This window comes from Peromyscus leucopus, chromosome 3 (assembly GCF_004664715.2).
Source record: "Peromyscus leucopus breed LL Stock chromosome 3, UCI_PerLeu_2.1, whole genome shotgun sequence".
Classification (NCBI taxonomy): Eukaryota; Metazoa; Chordata; class Mammalia; order Rodentia; family Cricetidae; genus Peromyscus; species Peromyscus leucopus.
The window spans coordinates 66152523-66173209 of NC_051065.1; the positions used below are offsets into that span (position 1 = coordinate 66152523).

Sequence of the window (20687 nt, forward strand, 5' to 3'; positions counted from 1 at the left end):
GATATCTTATTGATGTTATTTCTGTAGTGGATTAACAATGAGGGAACAATATATAGCAATTATTTTAGTTTTAGGAAGCACTTAATGAGATTAAAAGCTGTAAGTAGCAGATAGTACATTTTAGAATTGTGCCTAATCACAGGCAGGGCTGGTTGTCAGCCGTAGTCAGAACCTTATTATCAGAAGGAGAGGCAATAAAATTATTAAGACAAGGAGATCACATTGGCCAAATGCCTAGCTCTCTGAGACATAAGATGTGTCTACCATTTTAGATATGTAGCCAAGTGTCAGTTCCTACTCAAGAAGGGTCTATTCCACCTGTTGTTCTTTCTAGCATTTGCTAGGCATCATTTCATGTCCTCATGCCTTCTGACTCTGAGACTTGTAGAAGGTTTCACTGATGAGTTGCTGCATTATGGATGGTCACATCTGCCTTCCGCCAAGGACCAGAGGCAGGTGTCTTAGTTTGGGTTTCTATTGCTGTGAAGAGATACCATGACCATGGCAACTCTTATAAAGGAAACATTTAATTGGAGTGGCTTGCTTACAGTTTCAGAGGTTCAGTTCATTATCATCATGGCCCGGAGCATGGATGACAGCATGCTCTTCTGGCTGCATCTTGGCCTACAGGGAACAGGAAGTGGACTGACACACTGGGCGGTACTCCAAGCATAGGAAACCTCAAAGCCCGCCCCCACAGTCATACACTTCCTCCAACAAGGCCATACCCACTCCAACAAAGCCACACCTCCTAATAGTACCACTCCCTGCGATTATGGGGGCCAATTACATTCAAACTACCGCAGCAAGTATCTTCTAGTTTGGCTCTTAGAAAACCCACTCCCCTCTGACAGGCCCTTAAAACATGGGTGTCGTACTCCCAAGTTTGTTGCTCCTGCTTCTGCATTTGGTTTTATTTTTAATGCATAATGTGTTCATTTTGTTATAGGGGGCTATTCTGCCGATCATCCTGTCATTAAAATCTTTTGGAGAGTTGTAGAAGGTTTCACTGATGAAGAAAAGCGCAAGTTACTCAAGTTTGTAACAAGTTGTTCTCGCCCCCCTCTCCTGGGGTTCAAGGTATGCATCTTTCATGCCATTTATTTTAAACCATACAGACCTGGCCACTACATGTTTGTTTTTGTCCTATTCTGAGTTCTAAGTGCTGTGATAATTGTATTTCGGCTTGTGGTAGCTAAAGAGCCTGTGTCCAGATAGGCTGCCTGGAGTTGAAATCAGCCTCAGTCCATGGTGATCCTTTTCCACTCAAAATTGAAGAACACACAACCTAAAAATGTTGGTGCAGTGGAGATGAGCAGCAGTAGATTTTTGGTAATGGTTGTTATTACCACTTGTTTAACATTATCCTAGCCTTGTTTGATTACTTCTGAAAATTAGTATTAAACTCATATAACTTGGCCTACCTGTCATTTTTAGTAATTAAAGTTATTGGGGGTTTGGGGGAATAGTTCAGATAACTAGTAAATACTTGCCAAGCAAGCAGGAGGAGCTAAATTCATTATTATTACCTACCAGGCAAGGTGTTGCATGCCTTCAATCCCAGCACTCAGATGGACAGGACTCTGATATCTGTGGGTTGGAGGCCAGTCTGGTCTACATATTGAATTCCAAGCCAGTCAAAGCCAGTGAGACCCTGCTGTCTCCAAAACAAACAAACAGATACCCAGTACTCAGTTGAAAAATATTGGGCCTGTAATCCCAGCACTAGAAAAGTGGAGATGGGAGAATTTTTGGAGCCTGCTGGCCAGCCAGTCAAGCTGAATTAGCAAGCTTGAAGTTGAGTGGAAGACCTGCCTCAAAACATGAGTGAAGGGTCAGCAAGATGGCTTAGCAGGTGAAGTCGCCTTCCCTGCCAGTTTGACTACCTGAGTCCAATCCTGGTTCAATACCGTGCATCAGGAATGCCAACACTCCCATAGTACGTTGGGAATTGCAGACTGGAAGCTCCCAGGTAGCTAGCCTGGATTATGCAATGCAACAGAAATGAGGCATTCTGCTTTGAAAGAAAGGAGAAAATGTACTCCTTAAAGTTGTCCTGCGACCTCATTATACACTATACTACACACACAAACGACATATATATTTTTTTAAATCAGGTAGAAGACAATTGAGGAAGTCACCCAACCTCTTGCTTCCACATACACACTCATACCCACCCACACAAACATACCATACACAAAAAAAATGCTTGAGAGACATTTAATGATATTTCCTATATTCATTATAAAATAAAATGAAGCAGCATTCATACTTAAAGAATATACATAGTGGAGCCAGCAAGATGTCCCAGCAGGGACTGATGAGATAACTCACTGAGAAAAGGCGCTTGCTGCCAAAACTGACACCCTGTGCTCAATCCCCAAAACCCATGTGATGGAAGGAAAAGAACAAACTCCTGAAAATTATCCTCTGACCTCCACACCCTTGCTCACACACATATATCATGCAAACACACAATAAATAAGAGTAATGAAGATTTTAGATGGACATGGTGGTGTGCACCTTTGATCACAGTATTTGAGGAGGCAGGGGCAGGTCAATTTCCAGGCCAGCCAGAGTTATATGGTGAGATCCTGTTTCAAAAACAAAGATGGCTGTGTGTGTGTGTGTGTGTGTGTGTGTGTGTGTGTGTGTGTGTGTGTGTGTGTGTGTGTGTGTGTATACCTACATATGTGGAACCAGCAGAATTACTCAGTGGTTAAACTACTGCTAAGTCTGGCAGACTGAGTTCAACCCCTAGGACCCACATGGAGAAAGGAGAAACTTTGTTGTCCTCAGACTTCCACATTTGTGCTCATTGAATGAGTGGGTGGGTGAGTGAGTGAGTGAGTGAGTGAGGTAATTTTAAAAAGTAGTATACTTAATGAACAAAAGAGAAACCCTGATTTCAAACAAGGTAGAAGGCTAGAACTAACACCCGAGGCTGTCGTCTGCCCCCACACATGGGCTGGGGCAAAACTGGAAGGCTTTCTTTGCCCACTTTAACCACTGACCTGGCCATGTTTACTCCATAGTTCTGAGTCATTTCAAAGCAGGTTAGGGCATTTCTTTTTCCCTCTAATTGGATATTGTAATTCATATTTCCCTAAAATAGAGATATTCCTGTAAGTCACCACAATTCAGTGATCAACAATAGAGGCATTTGCCCATGGTGTACTGACACTGTGGTTAGAGTCTGACTGTTTGATCTACAGCTCTAGCAACATTGGAGAGCTTGTTAGAAACAGACATTTGTAGGCCCTTGGGACCAGCTGCCTCATACTGCTGTGTGGAGCTAGGCAGCCATGTTTTAACCTGTTCCAGATATCTGAGGCTTGGTGAAGTGATGTCACTTGTCCCTTAATGTCCCTGTAGAATTTGTCTTCTAGGGAAGGATCCAGTGTGCTCCATACAGGATATGCATGGGCATGATTTTTGCTTTTTGTTTTATTTTCAGACAATACTGCTCTGTGGCTCTCTAGTTCCGGCTTCCCTTGAATTCACTATTCAGCCTAGGCTGGCTTCAAACTCTTTAGTCCTGCTGCTTTGGTCTCTTGAGTGCTGGGATTTGGGGCCTGTGTTACCTTACTAGGTTAGGTATGTTCTTTAGTTTCTTTACATCTATGTGTCCTGGACAGTTTGGATAGGTATAAGCAGATTCTTTTGAGAGTGTTCTGGGGTATGATCTCAAGAAGTGTCCTCGGGACAGATGACAGCATTGGTTATGATGGCCCAACCTGGAAGAAGGCCAAGGGTCATCTGGTAATGGACACCATGAACTGGAGATACTCAGAAATTTAAAAGAAGCAAATTACTGTAGTATGAAACAAAGTGTAAGAATTGACATCTTGCTGTGACTTCTACCACATGAAATAATACCCTTAAAGACACAGCTCTAAAAGTAGGTGTAGGGCTGAAAGCAGAAGGAAGAACCCATTGAGGGTAGTGGGGATAGTGGCACAAATCTAGCTATTGCTGGATTACTGAATCATAAATGTAATGGCTAACTCCTAAAATAGGCCAATTAGAGTTTACTAAGCTGGTGGGGTTTTGGTTTTTTTTTTTTTTTTTTTTTTTTTTTTTTTTTTTCAAGACAGTGTTTCTCTGTGTAGCTTTGGAGCCTGTCCTGGAACTCACTCTGTATCCCAGGCTTGAACTCACAGAGATCCTCCTGCCTCTGCCTCCCAAGTGCTGGGATTAAAGGCATGCACCACCACCGCCCAGCCATTTAAGCTGTTTTTTAAAAAATGGACAGTGGTAGGTTAATAAAGCCTCTCAGTACTTGGGTAAAGATTAGAGGAGGATCTGCACAACTGCCAGGAGCTGGTTTTTCACAGGAAGCAGCTGTCCACTGCTGGGTTTGGGGTGAGTGAGTAATAAGAAAGATCTGTTCAGCGCATGCCTTTAATCCCAGCACTCAAGAGCCAGAGCCAGGTGGATCTCTGAGTTTGAGGACAGCCTGGTCTACAGAATGAGTTTCAGAACAGCCAGGGCTACACAGAGAAACTCTTGAAAATAAAAAGAAAGAAAGGTGTATTCATGAAACAAGTAGACCAGTAATCATGAGAATCTTCCAAGTTACTGAGTAAGGTAAACAACCAGTTATATTGGCAGGAATAGAGAGTAAAGATAATGTCAAGTGAGCTGGAGAGGTGGTTCAGCAGTTAAGAGCACTAGCCACTCTTGGGACAACTCACAACCATCTGTGTAACTCTAGTTCCAAAGGATCGTCTTCTCGCCTCTGCAGGCACCAGGCAATGTGGTGCACAAACATAATGCAGATAAGACACCTACACACCTAAAATTAAAATAAATCTTTTTTAATTATTTATTTATTATGTATAGTGTTCTGTCTGCATGTTTTGCCTGCAGGCCGGAAGAGGGTGCCAGATCTGATTACAGGTGGTTGTGAGCCACCACGTGGTTGCTGGGAATTGAACTCAGGACCTCTGGAAAAGCAGCCAGATGGTCTTAGCCACTAAGCCATCTCTCCAGTCCCAAATCTTTTTTTTTTTTTAAATGTCAAGATTGGAGGTTAGCATGGTTTTCAGAGTGAGTTCCAGGACAGCCTGGGTTACACACAGAAACATTGTGTCAAAAAACAACTACAAAAATGTTGTCAAGAATCACAATGTAAGCCTGGCAGTGGTGGCGCTGGAGGCAGAGGCAGGCAGATCTCTGTGAGTTTGAGGCCAGTCTGGTCTACAGAGCGAGATCCAGCACAGGCACCAAAACTACACAGAGAAACCCTGTCTCAAAAAAACAAAAACAAAACAACAAGAATCATGAGGTAGAAAATCTTAAAAACAAGAAAAACTTGAACTGTTTAGTAAAGAATGTACCAAGGCTGAACTGAACTCAACTATGAAAAGAAAAGCCATATGGTAACACATGCCTGTAATTCAGCACTTTGTAAAGCTGAGGCAGAACTAGTAGTTCCATGCCATTCCATAATACATAGCAAGACCCTGTCTTCCAAAAAAAGAAAAGAGTTCCATATTAGTTTTTACAGTTGTCATGTCAGACACCAGAGTTAAAAAAGCACATTGACCTTGTGGCTTCTCAGAGGTGCCTGTGAGTGAGTGCTCCAGAGCACAGAGAGGGAAGAAGAGCATAGATCTAATGTGCTACAGATAGCAAGAACCTCACAGAACACCTCTGTGCCCAGTTATTGGAGAAGAACAGCATCGGCTAAAGCTAAAGCATCATCTAAAGCTAATTAGAACTTGGTATGTTTAATAAATGGGATTGTTGCAGACCAAAAAAAAAAAAATCATTAAATGCTGTAGAAAAATTGTTAAGTTACCATCAGGCCACACCTTAAATTGATTTTTTTTTCTCTCTGAATTAATGCAAATTTCCATTGTAATGTATTTAATTATGTATAAAGTGGTGCCCTTGACTCAAATTTCAATAAAGAACTTCATTTTTTCACTTTTAAGACTCTTAGGTAGGAAACTCAATTAGCATTATGAAAGAAATAATAAAATATGGAATTTGCTTGGCAGTGGTGGTGCACACCTTTAATCCCAGCACTAAGGAGGCAGAGGCAGTCAGATCTCTGAATGTGAGACCAGCCTGGCTACTTAGTGAATTCCAGGACAGCCAGGGCTACACAGAAAAACCCTGTCTCCAGAAACCATAAAAGAAAGAAAGAAAACAAAAACACAGTGTTTACAGTGTTTCACTGTGGAGTGTATCTAGAGCTTCCATTTACAAAGAAACTGCTGACCCTGCCATCAGATCTTTCTATCTTGGTGGTGGTAGGTTTGTTTTTTTTGTTGTTGTTGTTGCTTTGGTTTGGGTTGGTTGGTTGATGGGTTGGTTGGTTTTTTGTTTGTTTGGTTGGTTTTTGTCAAGACAGGGTTTCTCTGTGTAACAGTCTTAACTGTCCTGGTACTCACTGAGATCCTCCTGCTTCTGCCTCTGCCTCCCTAGTCCTTGGATTAAAGGCGTGTGCCAGCACCAACCAGCAAGTTTTTGGTGCTTTTATTTTTGTTTCTTAATGTGCATGAGAAGCTGGCTGCCCCTGTGTGCTCAGAACTGCATATGGACTGTAATGCTGCTTGGCTCTCCTTTGTTTCCTATTCCTCATGAGAGATTCAGAGTGGCACAATATGCTGTAATTAGGGATAAGAAGAGAGTGCTTTGTTCTTGTTTGTGGTTTGTTTTTGAGACAGGGTATTGCTGCTATATGTCAGCCAGCTTCTGTTTCACTGAAACAGAACTTCAAGTTGTCCAGGCTGGCCTAGGATTCCCATCAGACCTCCTGACTCAGCCTTCCAAGTGCTGGAATTTGCAGGTGTGCAGCCCCACACTCACCCCAATAAGGGTTTAGCACAGTATATGCCAAACATAGTTCATCTAGGTCTTATTTTTTTTTTTTTTTTCTAGAGCTGAGGACCGAACCCAGGGCCTTGCACTTCCTAGGCAAGCGCTCTACCACTGAGCTAAATCCCCAACCCCTAGGTCTTGTTTGTTTGAGACAGGATCTCTATTATGTAGCTCAGCCTCTCAAGTGCTTGGACTAAAGACATGTACCACCACACCTGGCCCTTTTCAGGTTGTGTTCTTTCAGTGAAGAAAACATAAAACACATTGAGTTCAAGAGGAACATGCAGCAGTCTGCTGAAGTGGCAGTTCAAGACAACTGAGTGTCTTATGCCTTGGGCCTGGTTCCTGCAGTGGCCACTGTTAAAATGGGGATCTTGTTTAAATTTTATTCTCTGTTCTGCTGTAATGGCTGTAAGGAAACTACTATTTCTTACATTGTTGGATTTGTTTTTCCTTCTAACAAAATCTGTGTTTTCAGTATAGCAAATGGGAAGCAGTGGTTAGGTAGAAGAAAAAAAAAATCTGTTCTTTCCCATTTGGGCCACTGTTACGTTTTGTTCATTCACTGTCATAGCTGCTGCTTTTATTCAGCATTATCTTGGGCTGGAGATACAGTTTATGTGTAAGGCACTTACTTAGCATGTCCAAGACCTGACTTAGATCTCAAGTACCACCTCAAAAAACAAAAAAAAGCCGGGCGTTGGTGGCGCACGTCTTTAATCCCAGCACTCGGGAGGTAGAGCCAGGCGGATCTCTGTGAGTTCGAGGCCAGCCTGGGCTACCAAGTGAGTTTCAGGAAAAGGCGCAAAGCTACACAGAGAAACCCTGTCTCGAAAAACAAAAACAAACAAACAAAAAAAAACCCAGAGCCAAATATTGTGGTGAATGCTAAAAGATCAGAGGAAACAAGCCACTGCCACTTCTCACCTCACCAACTCCTCAACAATCCTGTCTCCACAAATCCTTAGACTAAATGCCTCTGAGTCCTCAGCTGAAAAAGCTCTAGTTCCTGTCTCCACCCAGCCATTTCACTTCTATCTCAACCTTCCTACTGCTAAGATTAAGGGCGTGTGTGCTCCCCAAATACTGGGGTTAAGGATGTGTGCCATCACTGCCTGGCTCTGTTTCTCTCCTAGACTGGATCAGTCTCATGTAGCCCAGTGTGGTCTTGAACTCACAGAGATTCAGATGGATCTCTGCCTCCTGAGTGCTAGGATTAAAGGTGTGTACCACCACTGCCTGACCTCGTAACTTTGTGGCTGGCTCTGATCTTCAGGCAACCTTTATTTCTTAGATTATAAATACCACCACATGTCCCCTTTTTTGTCTAAAATAATAAAAGGTTATAACTAATATAAAAAAACTGTATACAATAAGTACAATAACTATGTACAATATATACAGTCAAGAATTACATTAACAATATCCAGTCTATTAACATTTGACAAATTCAGAGAAAATACTCCATTATTTATCATATTTTGTTGAGTCCAAAGTGTTGTACCTAATTCATTTTCTTTTTTTTTTTTGGGGGGGGGGGGGGGGGTGAGACAGAGTTATTCACTTTATACCCCTTTAGTGAGTTTTTTTTTCTGAATTTGTTAACAAGGAAAATTATAACTATGACTAACTAGTCTTCCACTCCCTCAGAGACCTGAGAAGGAAATAATATTACCTAAGTAAACAGGAAGTGCAGGCAAGAGACTTCTAAAAAATGTGAGAAATGACAGAAACAGCTGGCTGCCTGGACAGTCACCCTAGGTTTCTCTGCAGCATTGGGGCATCCATCTTCTGCTTACAGGCCTGGCATATCTAACATACTTATCTGTGAAGCAGGCTATTATGAAGGTTCTTCCTACTTTGTCTTGGCAAAATTCAGCAGTCCTTTCTTTTGTGTCTTGCTTTTCCGTTTTGGACAGCATACTGTCAGCAGTTGAGGCAAGGGCATTTTCTTGCCCAGTGGCTAATTTGTCACAAAGAAAGTAAGCTCCATGTGGAGTTTCTTCGATGCCTATCTTCTCTGAAGAATATTGCAGACATGTCTCATTGTCATTAAAAAAAGAACCTATGTTATTAAAACATCTTGAACTTCTTTTTTTGTTGTTGTTTGTTTGTTTTTGTTTTTGTTTTTGTTTTGAGACAGGGTTTCTCTGTGTAGCTTTGCACCTTTCCTGGAACTCACTTTGTAGACCAGGCTGGCCTTGAACTCACAGAGATCCACCTGGCTCTACCTCCCAAGTGCTGGGATTAAAGGCATGTGCCACCACTGCCCGGCTAAAACATCTTAAATGCCATATTCTGTAGCTCTCTGAAGTGTTTGAAGACAACTTGTCTATTTTAAATATATCTCTTTGACCTTGAAAACATACCTAACCTGACATGTTCCATTGTAATAGGTGACTATCAACTAACCTGCATTTCTTTTTTTTTCTTTTTTTTTTTTTAATTATATATATATATATATATATATATATATATATATATATAGTGTTCTACCTGCATGTATGCCTACAGACCAGAAGAGGGCACCAGATCTCACTACAGATGTTTGTGAGCCATCATGTGGTTGCTCTTAACCTCTGAGCCATCTCCCTAGTTCAAACATGGGTTCTGGGAATCTGAACTATTGTTTGTTTGTCTCTTTGTTTGTTTGTTTGGTTTTGGTTTTGGTTTTGGTTTTTTTCTGGAGCTGAGAACTAAACCCAGGGCTAGGCAAGCTCTCTACCACTGAGCAAAATCCCCCAACCCTGCATTTGTTTATATCCTAATTAGTTTGTAATAATAACTTTCAAGGACTAGCAAATTGTATTACATTGTTAAGTGAGCTGTGTAGGTGCAATACCTTGAACAAGAGTAGAAATATATGTACAGTATGTTCCAACAAAAAAAATATCAACTTTGTATCTATACACAATTTGTATACGATATACAAAAATCCAATCCAATGTAAAATATTCAAAGCTAGTAGTTGCTTTTTAAAAGTAGATTCAATAATCTACCTTTTTTTTATCTTATATTCATATTCGCCCTTTGTTTTTGTTTTTGTTTTTGTTTTTCGAGAGACAGGGTTTCTCTGTGTAGCTTTGCGCCTTTCCTGGAACTCACTTTGGAGACCAGGCTGGCCTCAAACTCACAGAGATCCGCCTGGCTCTGACTCCCGAGTGCTAGGATTAAAGGTGTGCCCCACCACCACCACCTGGCCCCTTTTTTCTTTTCAGAGTAGATTCAGTAATTTATCCTTTTTATCCTATCATTCTATATATCTCTTTTTTTTTTCCAGAGTAGGTTCAATAATCTACCATTTAGCTTATCATATCTATATCCTCTTTTTTTCTTTTTCTTTTTCTTTTTTTTTTTCTAAACAAGAACCCTGAATCTAAGCCAGGGTGGTGGTGGTGGTGGTGGTATATGTCTTTAATTCCAGCACTCAGAAGGCAGAGCCAGACAGATCTCTGTGAGTTTGAGACCAGCCTGATCTACAGAGCAAGTTCCAGGACAAGCTCCAAAACTACAGAGAAACCCTGTCTTAGAGAGAGAGAGAGAGAGAGAGAGAGAGAGAGAGAGAGAGAGAGAGAGAGAGAGAGAGAGAGACCGACCTGAATCTAATTTCCTTTGTTCAGCTTTTTTCCTGACCATTACCAATGACAACTTGTAATGACAAATATCCACCAAAACAATGACAAATATCCACAATTCATTGAATGACCAAAAACCACCCACCACATCTCTTGGGAATATGGGCGATGTGTTCTTAAAATTACTTTCTGCTGTCTGGGGGGCAAAGGCACCTTTAGGGGATCCTGAAAAGAAAAATTTTGGGTTAATTGTTAAGTCCTGGGAGAGGTAGCTGTATTATTTGATATCCAGTCTCTGCATAATGGGAAAATGCAGGGTTTGTCTCAATTCCTGGATAGAATAGTCTGTGAGATTGGATTATCTCAGCTAGCCGTCTTGAAATTGTCCTAAGTAGTTTGTAGTCCAAAACTGATCTCTGGGTGGTGTTTGTTAGCTTAATGGCATTATTATCCTGATAGAATCGTCATTGTTGGGCCCCATCATCCTTTTGGAGACTTCAAAGGTCGCTGTAAGGCATGGTCATGGTTCACTGCAGAAAATTTTTTTCATGCAACGTTTTTTCTGGATGATTTGTCCAGTGTTCTTCAGATTCCTTAGCCTTCATTGTCCTGAAAGACAAAAACAAAACCCTTCCCCAACCCTAACTTTGAGGAGGTTCCCTTTTGGCAAGTTATATCTGATCAAATGAAAAGCATTTGTTAGTCATATAAGTTAATTTAAATTGAATGGTCACACTGGTTGATGAACTTTCACCTCTTCTAATTAAGAGATCTCTCTTGTTCAAATCAAACCTTTATCAAATTTGATAGTATCCATAACTTTTCTTCTCCTGTAAAAACAAAAGCAAAACCTCGTCCCCAAAGTAACACATATCCTGGTTTCCATTCTGAGGTCAACACATCCTTAAAGTATATAGGCTGTTTTAATTCTGTAGTTTTTTCTATCATCCAATGTCTCTCACAGCTGTTGTTCCTTTCTCATTAGCATTGAAAAAAATTCAAAGTTAATAAAGCATTATAAAATCTATTTCTAGGGGGTTTTGTTACTCCTTACTGTTTATTTATCATATCCTTTAGAGTTCTGTTTGATCTTTGGCCTGTAGGATTGTGTGGTATACCTGTAATGTGCTTTATATTGTAATAAGCAATAAAACTGTTTCATTTTACCAGAGACATATGCTTGGAGCATTGTCAGTCTTAATTTGTACAGGTATACCCATGATGGCCATAACTTCCAGCAAATGCGTGATTACAGAATCAGCCTTTTCAGAACTCAGAGCAGTTGCCCATTGAAATCCTGAATGGGTATCAGTAGTATGGTGTCATATTTTAATTTTCCAAATTCTACAAAATAAAACACATCCATCTGTCATATTTCATTCCTTTGAGTACTCTTTGGGTTACTTCCTGCAGGTAGTGGAGTTTGATTGTATAAAGAGCAAGTAGGCCATGCAGTGGTGGTGTACACCTTTAATTTCCGCACTTGGGAGGCAGAGCCAGGCAGATCTCTGAGTTCGAGGCCAGCCTGGTCTACAGAGCAAGATCCAGGACAGGCACCAAAACTACACAGGGAAATCCTGTCTCGGAGGAAAAAAATAAAACATAAAAAAATTAAAAAGAAAAGAGCAAGTAGGACATTTACTTAGAATTTCCTTGACTTGTTGCCAGGTTATGGACAAATTCTTTTTCAAACCCTTACTATTGACATGATGTTTTTTATGAAATTCTGAGGCCTCCAACACATCTCCTATCAATAGTTGATCAATCTCGTCATTACCTTGCGCTAGAGAGCCTGGCAGACCCATATGGGATCAGTTGTGTGTTATATATAAGGAATGATTCCTATTCCTGATTATTTCTTGTAACTGAATAAATAAAGTTAATTCTAACTCATCAGGGATAAATTAAGCAGTTTCAGTGTGTAAAACAACTCTTTCTGCATACTAAGAGTCAGTAACTTATGTTAAGAGTTTTCGTAAAATTCATTAATACCATCCGAATGGCATATAATTGTGACTTTTGGACAGAATTATCTAAGAAATAAAGTTTGCCTGAAGATCAGAGCCACAGAGTTAAACATAGAGGTCAGGCAATGGTGTCACACACCTTTAATCCTAGCACTCTGGAGGCAGAGATTCCATCTGAATCTCTCTGAGTTCAAGGCCACGCTGGGCTACATGAGATTGATCCAGTCTAGGAGAGAAACAGAGCCAGAAAGTGGTGGCACACATCCTTAACCCCAGTATTTGAAAAGCACACACACCATTAATCCTAGCACTAAGAAGGATGAGATAGGAAGTGAAATGGCTAGACGGAGAAAGGCATATGAGGCCTCAGAAGACAGGAACTCAAGAGAGCCTTTTGGCTATAAGACCATTTAGGATTCATGCAACACTACTTTATGAACCATAATGTAAATATGTTTCCAGTGTTCTTAGGTGACCCCTGTGAATGGGTCGTAACCCACAGATTAAGAACAATCTGATTTTATGGAGACTTTTTCCTCAACCGAGGCTCCCTCCTCTCTGCTGACTCTAGCTTTGTGTCAGTTGACATAAAACTTAGCACAGAAGGCTAAGGCTTTTCAAGTACTGGGATGACAGGATGACAGGCACAGCTTGAAATACTTTCAGTGAACATCATAGTGTCCCATCATGTGACCTTAAATAATTTGCCTTCATTCCAGACACAGCACCTGAAAAGTAGACCTCCAAAACCCAGTCACCAGCCATATGTACAGGTACCATTTTGCTCCCCAGGGCCTCATCTTGTTGACAATTGCCATGACGGGTGAGCTAGGTAGGCATCTGAAATCTGTACCAGTTAGTTGAGAGAGTAAGCCAGTTCAGGGCAGTCTCTACTTTGTTCTGTGTTGGAGAAGAGCACAGTCACATCTCAGGTATGAGATGGTACCTGATGGTGCTCATGGGTAAAAATGAGGTGTCGCTGTTAGTTACTTGTACTATCTTCACTTTCTTTCTTTAGATCTCATGTACTGGTCTGCAGTTACCATCAGCATCTGACAGATATATTTAGCCTACAGACAAGTATAATTGTGAACTTAATCACACAATTCTTGCTAAATGTAGAGATACACCTGTCATCCATCCTAGCTCCTGGGTGGTAGAGGCAGGAGAAGCAGGAATTAAGTCATCCTTTACTACATAGTTCAGGGTCAGCCCAGAATATACAAATGAGTCTCAAGCAAACAAGTAGTTTTCACGGTCTTGTTATTTATGCAGTGTTGAAACTGCATGTGTGCCTCTCAGCAGTTTGTGTGCTCCTATGCAGTGGGAACACTGTGCTACTCAGTGTAAGACATGGTAACAAAAAAAAAAAAAAAAAAGGCACAGAGTAGTGGCTATGACGTGCTGATACAGAATGAGAGAAGAAAACATACTTTCTTCTTTGTATTAAATGTCTGTGGACACACCTAAAGAGTCTGGGTACCTGCACATACAAATGAGGGCTTCTGTGTTGTACATTAAAAATAACCACCTGGCAATGGTGGCCACGCCTTTAATCCCAAGACTCAGGAGGCAGAGGCAGGCGGATCTCTTTGAGCTAGAGGCCAACCTGATTTACAGAGTGAGTTCCAGGACAGCCAGGACTACACAGAAAAACCCTGTCTGGAAAAACCAAAGTAATAATAATAGTAAAATAACTGCCAGCGGTGGTGGTGCACGCCTTTAATCCCAGCACTTGGGAGGCAGAGCCAGGCGGATATATGTGAGTTCAAGGCCAGCCTGGTCTACAGAGCAAGATCCAGGAAAGGCGCAAAGCTACACAGAGAAACCCTGTCTCAAAAAAGTCAATCAATCAATCAATCAATAAGTAAATAAATAAATAAATAACCAACATGGAGCTGGAAAGATGACTCAAAGGACCTGGTTTCTGTTCCCAACACTCACGTAATACCTCACAGCCATCGTTTAACTCCAGTTCCAGAGGATCCGACTCCCTTTGGCCTCTGTGGGTACCACATATGCATTTGGTACATATACATGCAGGCAGGCAAACATTCATGCATTTAAGATAAAAATAAATGAATCTTTAAAAATAATAATAACCAGCATGCACAGTCACGTCTTTAAATAGCATTCATTGGCACCATCCTGTCCATATACCTGTTAGCATGTACTTAATACTGCTATAAACAAGCTGCATGCTCTTGGCTCATCTTTATGTTCCTGTCTGTAACATGATAAAATGGGAGACATTAGAAACAACAGATTTGCTCAGTTTTTAGGTTTGAATTTTCCCTTTTCGGCAGCAGCACTGCACAGATGTAACCATTTCCTCAGATCTGTTTGTAGGCAAGGTGGGAGACTCGTCCCTGTGCTGGGTCTAGCACTTGAGTCACCTCTAACTGATGCTAGTAGCCACCTGTGACTATGACCATGTTCAAAGTACATATCTTGGGCTGAGAGATGGCTCAGTGGTTAAGAGCACTGGCTGCTCTTCCAGAGGTCCTGAGTTCAATTCCCAGCAACTACATGATGGCTTACAACCATTTATAATGAGATCTAGCGCCCTATTCTGGCATGCAGGCAGAACATTGTATGCATAATAAATAATTTTTTTTTTAAGTATATATCATTTTATCACCAACTGAAAGTTTCTAGAAAGAACTTTTCTGGTCAGCTGTTAGGTTACACCCAGAAATGATTTGTACGAAAAAAGCTCAAGTTCTCAGAGCTATCCCTTTCATTGAGTACCATCTCTGAAGGGACCATGTATTGGTCATTAATACCTGGAAGCCATCCACTCTTGTCCTTCATCACACACGTGCAGATTGGTCTTGCCAGTTCAAAGCAAAATAAAAAATTTGTGGGGCTGGTGAGATGGCTCAAGCAGGTACCTGCCACCAAGCCTGATGACCTGAGTTTGATTCCTAGATCCCACATAATTGAAAGCAGGAACTAATTCCTGCAAGTTGTCTTCTGACCTTCATATGCATGTCATGGTGTGTTTGCATGTGCACACACATTAATTCAGTGTAATTTTTGTTGTTTTTTATTTTTCTTCAAGACAGAGTTTCTCTTTGTAGCCTTGGCTGTCCTGGAACTCACTGTGTGTAGACCAGGCTGGCCTTGAGTTCACAGAGATCCTCCTGGCTCTGCCTCCCAAGTGCTGGTATTAGAAGCATGTGCTACCACCACTGCTCAGCTCAATTTCAGTTTTTTTAATGACTTGAAATCATGCTGGCTATGTGGCTCACCTCCAGTGAATAGTTACTTGCTGTCTGTGTAGACATTGCACTTTGCTCCCATTTCTATCATGTTTCCTGTTGATGTGTGTTGTTGACACATCTGCATGGCTTCTAAATTCAGTGTGTATACCGCAGCTCATTTGAAGTGTCCACCTGACCCCTGCCCTCTCCTGTAAGTTTTCTCCCTCTTCAGTATGCACGTTCTCTGCCCCCCCCCTTCCCTTCTTCTCTGTAGCATGACCTGACATCAGCTCATAATCCAGTCCTAGTCCTGCTTTAGTTTCCTCCGTATTTGATAGATGTGGACCAGGGCCTGTAGAAATGACTCACTGGTTAAGATCAGTGAGTGTTTTTATTTGCTTGTTTGTTTGTTTGTTTGTTTGTTTCCAAGGCAGGGTTTCTACATGTGGTTTTGGTGCCTGTCCTGGATCTCGCTCTGTAGACCAGGCTGGCCTCGAACTCACAGAGATCCGCCTAAGTGCTGAGATTAAAGGTGTGTGCCACCATACCTTTTGTTGTTGTTGTTGTTGTTGTTAGCAATGAGTGTTCTTAAAGAATACCCACGTGGTACCTTACAACTGTCTATAACTATAGTTCTGGTGATCTGATGCCCCCTTCTGACCTCTTTAGGCCTCAGGTACACATATGGTTCACATACATACATGCAGGCAAAATGCTCATACACATAAAACAAAAATAAATGGATTTTTTTTTAAATCTTTTTTAAGGGGGGTGGGTAGCCAGGCTGCTGGCACACGTCTTTAATCCCAGCACTCAGGAGGCAGGAGCAGGCAGATCTCTGAGTTTGAGGTCAGCCTGGTCTACGGAGCAAGTTCCAGGACAGTCAGGACTGTTGCACAGAGAAACCCTGTCTTGAAACACAAAAACAAAAAGTATCATAAAGAAAGGCAAGGGTTTAGAGAAGTAGCTTGTTGGTTAAGAGCCCATGCTGCTCTTGTAGAGGACCCAAGTTAAGTTCTCAACACCCATGGCAAACAGTTTCCAACCACCCGTAACTGAGCTTCAAGAGTATTGCCAACACCTCTGGCTTCTGGGTGCCTGCACTTAGCATGCACAGACACAAGTACATGCACATACATAATTTAAAATTAAACCTTTTTTAAAAGAAAGAATAACTACTTTTGAGAAAGGCAGATGCTAGAGCAACAGTACCTCTCTGGCAGAGCAAGCTCAGGCTATGCCTGAGGCCTCTAACCATGTCCTGTGCCCTGTCTTCCAGGAGCTGTACCCTGCGTTTTGCATTCACAATGGAGGCTCGGACCTTGAGCGGCTACCTACAGCCAGCACCTGCATGAATCTGCTGAAGCTCCCAGAATTTTATGATGAAGCCCTGCTGCGAAGCAAACTGCTTTATGCCATCGAGTGTGCTGCTGGCTTTGAGCTGAGCTGAGTTGAGCCCAGGGAACTTGATCTGACCCAAAGGCAGCCAGCACCTGCCAAACCCCCCGAGAGCACTCAGGCGGGACCCGCGGCTCTCCTCAGGCCTTCTTTCTGGCATTCCTCCCTTTCTGATTTTTTTAAGATAATTTTATTGTGACACAGTCACTTACATAGATGGACATTGCTTTTCACATAACTTAACCACTGTTATGTGCCGTGTGGCTGGTTTAGTAATTTTTGCCAAGAAGAGCACAGGTTTTAGACTAGTGGTAACTCAGTGAAATTAACCAAAGATGAAGCTTTGGCCTTGCTGACCTAGTTCATATCCCCTCTGGGTCAGGCACCATATCTGCAGACGGAATCTGGGGCTGATACGCAGAGCCCTGAGCCACTGCTTCTCATGTGGTTGATTGTTTACAAGCCTAATTGTAAAAACTGAAGGCATTTTTCCTGCTGCCTTTTCCCAAAGTGATTAGGTTTGGAAAATGGATAACGCTAGTATTATTTTATTTGTGCTTTGTAAGCCATGTCCCCCAGGTGGGACTCGCATGCTTGTCTTCAGACTCCTACTGACCTGCATCATGAGGTTTGGACATGGCTGTGTGGGTGTGAGGTGGCTGCTGCCTTCATTGCTCTTTTCCTGTCTCTGCTCTGTACCTGGAGAGCTTTCCGGGGAGGCGGAGGAGGAGGGTCCCTGCACTTCCTGAGGTACTGTGTCACCTACAGTGAGTTGGCGACTGGGGGATGTGAGCACTGCAGCTTTTATTAAAGTCATTTGAACCAAAGTGGCGGGCTGCGTCTCTCCGTGATCCACGCGCCCTCCTGGCCCGGCAGTACTGCCCATCATCTTAGGCATCTTCAGGGGGACTTGCCAGGCCTTAGCACCTCTGCTTCCTGCTGGTGCTTTGATAAGAAGACAGCGTCCCTGGAGTGTGTGTCAGGGAAGAACATCAGGCCAGGTGATTCTCACTTAGGCACTTTTTTCAGGGTCCAACTTGTTGCCAGGTGACCACAGCCTCTGCAAACAGGAAGCAGGGGAGCATCTAGGAGGCCAGCATGCAAGGACCAACATGGAGCTGGTTGAGGACTCCAGACCCCGCGTCTCTGCCAAGTCCAGCATCTTTGCGCCTGGAGGCTCTTTGTGCTGTTGGGTTAGGTGACCAGAATTAGCAATATACTTTGAAATGTGGGAAAACTGAATGACACTTTTAAGACAATGACCATTATCAGACAAAATGTATAATTTCTTAATTTGAATAATAAAGTGTTTAAATGCTATTTGTAGTCTTGATACATAGGAAGAAATAGCATTTATCCTTGATTTTATTTTTTGTTTGGGGATGTTTATGTTGAATGTCCTATTATCTTTTTATTAGTTAATTTGTGTATTAGTATTTTAGAAGTGAAGTATCTGAGATTGGAGATAAATTGGCAGTTAACATATTTGTGTTTTTTTTTTTCTGTCGGCTCTTCTGAGCCTATTTATTTATTTGTACATCCTAATGGGTAAATATTTACATTAAATCTTTTCCCCCAAGATTGTGTTGGAGTGCTACCCCAGGTCACTGGTCAGTTGTGTTCTGCTGCAGTAGACAGGTCACATATGTGTGCAATATAGAAAGCCATGAAGCCTGTGATCCCTTGCATTCAGCCATTTGGGGCCAGCATCAGCCCTGGAATATCCATTAGGAGTACCAGGTACCCGTTCTCAATGGGTCTTATATTAAATTGCTGAGGAAAAAAAAATCTCCCTAAAGGAAGATTCTCATGTCCTCATTGTTGTAGGTGCCTTTGTCCCTCGTCCCCTCCCCCAGCTGGCCTTGCACTTGCTAGGCAAGTGCTCTACCACTGAGCTAAATCCCCAACCTGTTAGATGCCTTTGTGTTTGGTCCTATTTTGCTTACTTGGGGTGACTTTTTTCTGAGATTTAAACATTGGGCTGGTAGTTGGTTATTATAGGTGTTTCTCACAGGCTCTTACATGCTCAGAGAACTTTGCTTTGGTGTCTGTGGGTGGACTCACCACATAAGTGTTCTCCCATCAAATCATAAGCGCCAGGTGTGTGCTGTCACTAAGTGGGCACAGGTAGGTGGAATCACCTAGCGTGAGCTGTAGTGCACTGAGATGCTGGTGTTTGTGCATGCTCGAGAGTGCTTGTTGTAGAGTTAATCCTTGCAAAAGTTCATAAGCTTAAAACTTGATAATTACTCAAATGGAAATTAAGAAAGCCGGGTGGCAGTGGTGCACACCTTTAATCCCAGCACTCAGAAGGCAGAGACAGGCGGATCTCTGTTAATTCGAGGCCAACTTGGTGTACAAAGCCGAGTTTTAAAACAACCAGAGCTGTTACACAAAGAAACCCTGTCTGGGGTGGGGGGCAAAGCCTACTGCTCTTTCACTCACATCTATCCAGATGTGCTACAGGAAACAAACTGTCTATTGTACACTAGTGTCAGTACCTCCAGGGCATGCTTATCACCCACCCACCCCAAGGGCCGCAGGCCTCCAGAAAGAAGACCCCCGTGGTACCACAAACATCACTGCAATTGAGCAGGCCTGGCTGGCCTCAAGTTTTGGTGTTGGATAGTGACCTAAACAGACTGGGGGCCCAGAAGTCCAGTGCAAAAGATCACTGAACACATGGAAGCCTCTGTTCCAGAAAGAAAGGGTTGGGTGACTCCGGGTTCCAGCATACTTCTACTGAGCGCACTTCATAGGTGCCACACTTCCTGCAGGCTCTCCATAGCAAGTCCGTGAATGTGGGCTCTGGATGTCTGTGTTGCAGGTTTAACAGCTGTAACATTTCAAACTTACTGTACCATTGTTACTCTGTAATGATTGTCTGTGATCAACAGTTTTGTTACTCCTGTAAGAAACTTTTGCTTTGGGCCGGTGGTGATGCATTACTTTAATCCCAGTTTGAGGTCAGCCTGGTCTACAGCACCCTGGACTGCCAGGACTTCACAGAGAAACCCTGTCGGGGAGATGAGGGGGGGGAGGGAGAAGAAGAAAAGGAAGAAGAAGAAAGAAGGGAGGAGGAGGAGGAAGAGGAGGAGAAGAAGAAAAGAAGAAGAAGAAGAAGAAGAAGAAGAAGAAGAAGAAGAAGAAGAAGAAGAAGAAGAAGAAGAAGAAGAAGAAGAAAGAGGAGGCAAGCAGTTATGGTGAGCACCATTAATCCCAGCACTCTGGAGGCATAAGTAGTTGGATCTCTGTGAGTTCAAGGCCATCCTGGTCTACAGAACAAGTTCCAGGACAACCAGAGCTACACAGATCCTGTCTTGGAAAAAGGAAAAAAAAGAAAACTATGGGCTGGAGAGATAGCTCAGAGGTTAAGAGCACTGAATGCTCTTCCAGAGGTCCTGAGTTCAATTCCCAGCAACCACATGGTGGCTCACAACCATCTGTAATGAGATCTGGCTCCCTCCTCTGTATCCATAATAAAAAAAAATCTTAAAAAAAGAAAACTGTAACATCACAGGCTGAACCCAGATAAGATAGTAAACTTTATGTATAAATATCATTCTGGCTACTAACAGTCATCTCCATGTCCCTCATTAAGTGTCTCTGTTCCCACAAATACAACCATGTCGATGTCAGTCCAGTTAGTAAGTCTACAGTAGCCTTTGCATATAAAGTAAAAGGAAGAGCTGCATGCTGCTTTCACC

General features: G+C 42.3%; 1 protein-coding gene across 1 annotated transcript in view; it reads left to right on the plus strand.

The window, feature by feature from the left end:
• The window catches only part of Ube3c (ubiquitin protein ligase E3C), a 111986-nt gene extending 93521 nt beyond the window's left edge, over positions 1 to 18465 (plus strand). The window contains exons 22-23 of the mRNA XM_028864189.2: positions 950 to 1080; positions 16862 to 18465. Coding sequence (XP_028720022.1) covers positions 950 to 1080; positions 16862 to 17032 — 302 coding nt within the window. The 3' untranslated portion in view covers positions 17033 to 18465. The remainder of the gene's footprint in view (positions 1 to 949; positions 1081 to 16861) is intronic.
• The last annotated feature ends 2222 nt before the right edge of the window (positions 18466 to 20687 follow it).